Source organism: Scylla paramamosain, chromosome 17 (genome assembly GCF_035594125.1).
Source record: "Scylla paramamosain isolate STU-SP2022 chromosome 17, ASM3559412v1, whole genome shotgun sequence".
Lineage (NCBI taxonomy): Eukaryota > Metazoa > Arthropoda > Malacostraca > Decapoda > Portunidae > Scylla > Scylla paramamosain.
Genome location: NC_087167.1, coordinates 19,225,982 through 19,230,000, shown reverse-complemented (window position 1 = coordinate 19,230,000; position 4,019 = coordinate 19,225,982). Strand labels below are relative to the sequence as shown.

Sequence of the window (4,019 nt, the reverse complement as noted above, 5' to 3'; positions counted from 1 at the left end):
CTCTCTCTCTCTCTCTCTCTCTCTCTCTCTCTCTCTCTCTCTCTCTCTCTCAGATCATTCTTCAAGCAAAACTGGATATGAAGGAGCAGGATGGTATGAACATGAGTAAGTTCCATGAAGCTTTGAACTGGTATGTACCTCTATGTTTGTGGGAGAGGAGGCTTGATTTGTAACTTATGCAAACGATGAAGCTGTTTATGAAGTGTTAACTCTGTGCTGAGATCTGTTGGGTATTACAATGCATCTGATGTAAGAAGGGAATACATACATCTCAGTACATTAGCTTAATTTACTAACCCAGAGAGGACATTCAATATTCCTTCAGGCTGAGAGGCTGTTTCCTACCCTTGAGTCTCATTAGCACGGAAGACACGGGCTTTACCAATTCCCCTTCATGTCATGCTCATCCACAGGCAGTGAGGTGATCTCCTTGCTGAACTCAGCTGTTAACTCCACCTTGAATCACAGGATGCCAGACTGTCCCATGCTGTATATCCGCGTCGGAAATGATTGTCTCTCTTTCTTCTCACCAGCCAAGGTTAAAACACCCTACTTCTGTTTTGTTATTTGCTTATTTCCTAATTCTCTCTACTCATTTGTGAGAAACTTAGATTATTGTCTTCTGCCTTTTTGGGCAATTTGGAGCACTTGAATACAAGTAAGACATTCATCACCTTGTTTCGGTGTTGTCTATGTATCTTGTTATTCTTATCAGGTGTCGTGGGCAGAGGCTCGACAGTTTTGTCTTAGCATCTACGGTGACCTGTGGCATGCAAAGGATTTTGAAAGTTATGGCCGCTTAATGGAGTACATGAGAGAAGCACGTAAGCGTATTTTAATTGTTTTAATAATCAGCATTAATATAATATTTTTATTGGCCTACTTTTCACTGCGAAACCACTGTGAAGTGTTGATTTTGAACATTAGTACTGATTGCCTAGGTATTACAAGTAACCAATACTAATATTAAGCTTGTGCAAATATTATGTAAGAGTAGTGGTGTAACTTGCGGAGATGCAACTCGAAGGTAACGGCGACTACGAATGGTGTCTCCTGTGGAGTGTGAAGGGAAGTGGTGTTTGAAAACTGATACTACCTCTGCTGACTGCATGCTTTTCTGACAGAACTGACCTCCAATTACTGGATTGGTGGACGCTACGATATTGATACGAATGCATGGTCATGGACGACAGACGACTCTGCCATGCCCCTTGGCGCTCCATTCTGGTCGATAAAGTAAGTTTTTGTTTTGTTTGTTAGCATAATAATGAGTTATTTTTGTTTTTGCTGATGCTGATGTTGTCATTATCTGTCGTGGTTAATTAGAATAAAGAATCGTCTACCATTACTTAAAATCCATGACATGAAACGTGAATAATTTTATGGGATGTAAGGGCAAAGGGCAAATTTTTTGTCCATAACTACAAGCTATGTACGAGTACGTGTACGTAGTGTATTAAATCAATCGATTCCTTCAGAACTGCTTCCCTCTAGACACATAAATGTAATATTACTGCGTTTTTCTTTTTCCAGAGCAATTCTTACAACACTATCGACAATGCAAATAATACTTCATTGCTTCATTTTCTTGCTTCAACTTGACCCAAAGCCGCAGTTTCTAATCATGAATACCACAGGGGCAGTCATCATAGTTCAGGCGGTAGAAAGATCTAACACGCCTTACGTTACTTTCACTAAAACTTGAGCAGGATATTCTTGCTTGTTTCTTCTTCAGCTGCGCTCAGTCTTGCTCTGTTACTGAGACATGGTATGCGCACACGACTGCGTCTTCTTTCATTCGCAGACTACTCGTTTGACAATCTCTTAATGACTGCATTCCCTTACTGAGCTGCGGCGAAAGTTGAGCAGAACGTTTGGTCTTGGGGTGAAAGGGTTACTTTTACAGCAATGGTTCGTAAACTATCTCTCCCTTTATTTCAAGCCACACACCTCCTCCACAAACTTTATTGTGTTTATAGAAATTTACATAGTTTCACTAATCATGTACTGGCAATGCTTAAGAAAACAAAGATCTTTTCATGGATTAAAACAAATCAAATACAAAATACAAACACGAAACATTACCAAACATTTCCTTAAAAAATTATACCCCTAAAAAAAAAAAAAAAAAGAAAAAAAAAAGGAAGGTTATCAAAATGGACTTTCACGGTTCCGAAACCTAAATCAAGAATTTGAAAACATGACATACATTTAGAAAGACTCGTAATAAATCTAGCAAACTAATAACTCCACAGTATGCAGTTTCGTGAATTTAAAAAAAACAAATAAATAATAATAATAAATTAATTAATTAAATAAAAAAAAAAGTGACATATACATATTATTTAGAACTTTCATATCATTGAAATGTAAGGATACTCGAGTGAAATCAGACCAATATATCAACAATTTCTTGAACTAAATATAATACATGAAGACGTGCTACATATATAATATTTCGAATTTTCATGATGCTGAAATTTAAAGACATCAATAAAAGAATTAAAATAAGATATGCATAGTTTTATAGACTAACTATGAAATATGAAGATATGACACGTAAATAACATTTAAGATTCTCATATCGGTGAAATGTAAAGGAACTTATTCCAGTAATTGAGCGAAATCATGATATGTACCGTTTTGCGAATTAAGTATACTCGTATATATGAATTATGAAGACATGGCACACACTACATATTTCAGATTTTCATAATACTGGAATGTTAAACTGAATGCATACATTACTACAGCAGCTTATTTCAGTGGAGTGGATGTTGCTGCTTTCCACGGGTGTGAGAACAGATACTTGTTCTGGAAGTAATTATATACTTCTAAACTATTTTTAGGGGCAGATGTCTTCACGCCACCCTCCCCTCCGGTATTCTCCTTACGCTTCCTGCGACCTCCTTAATGGGCGGCTCCCCATTACGAGTTAGCGACATCATCCTCTTTGCCTGTAACAGCCTTCATGTCCTGCACAACACACATCAGCGCAAGACATCTTACTTAAATACGCTCCTCCCTCAGGTATGAGAGTTCCTGCGTGCCAAGGGGGCCTCCACACACCGACCCATACTCCGCTCCGCCCGCAGCTCTACCTGAGGCCCGCTGTTATCAAGCCGTCTTATCTCCAAAACAAAGATCTCCGGGCTGGTTAGTCACTTTTCCTTGGTGGTCTCGCGCCGCCAGATACCAAAGATAAGACAAGATAAAAGTTGGCGAGACTTGGCTGTCAGAGTTTGAGGTTTTCGGGGCAATGCAAGACGCTCTAGTAAGGATTTCTTTTTCTTTTTTCCCGCAGGTGTTCTGCAATGACATACGAACACTTTTATTACTGGTCTGACGAGATGTGTGATGAAGCCTTCAGCCCCCTGTGCATCTTCACTGGACCTACCGCCGCCCCCAGTGAGACTGAAGCCAATTAGGGAGAGACCAATTCCGTCTTAACGATGGCATTATTAATTATGAATTATAAATTTAGTTAATTTTAACTGCATTTTTTTTTTCGGAAGGGAGAACTATTATTATCTAACATTTCACTACATTTGATGATATACAAACAATTAATAAGGTGGCATATCTTGGTGGCTGTGTGCAGTCCGCAATCTTTTACTGAGATCTTCATGATGCTAGACTTTTCGCAGCTTCTGACATCTTCCTGTGATATATTGCAGTGCATGTGACAATATTATTTGCAGAAGCATAAATCCTTCCCCTCCATACCAGGTGAGATGTGCTTTTTCCTGGAGCAGGAGGTATTTCATTGTATGGCTGCTTTTTCCCTTAGCTTTCTCCAGTATAAATAGATAGAATGCACTTTAAGTTTTAGATTTTGGCTTACATTTTATATCTTAATGGCTCCTTTTACATGCTATCATGTTCAGTTTGCACGTACAGAAAGTTACACTAAGTCTTATTACATTGTCTTGTAAATTTTGCTCAGCATCGTGCATTATAATCATCATTATTATACTTTGTACGCTTTGTAATCAATAAAATATCAATCATTGAATTAG

General features: G+C 38.3%; 1 protein-coding gene across 2 annotated transcripts in view; it reads left to right on the top strand.

Annotated features, from left to right (window-relative positions):
• The window catches only part of LOC135108574 (uncharacterized), a 7,450-nt gene extending 3,431 nt beyond the window's left edge, over positions 1-4,019 (top strand). For both annotated transcript variants that reach the window (XM_064019721.1, XM_064019720.1), the window contains exons 5-10: positions 54-105; positions 414-538; positions 716-824; positions 1,125-1,236; positions 3,031-3,156; positions 3,305-4,019. In XM_064019721.1, the coding sequence (XP_063875791.1) occupies positions 54-105; positions 414-538; positions 716-824; positions 1,125-1,236; positions 3,031-3,156; positions 3,305-3,428 (648 nt within the window). In that variant the 3' untranslated portion in view covers positions 3,429-4,019. The remainder of the gene's footprint in view (positions 1-53; positions 106-413; positions 539-715; positions 825-1,124; positions 1,237-3,030; positions 3,157-3,304) is intronic.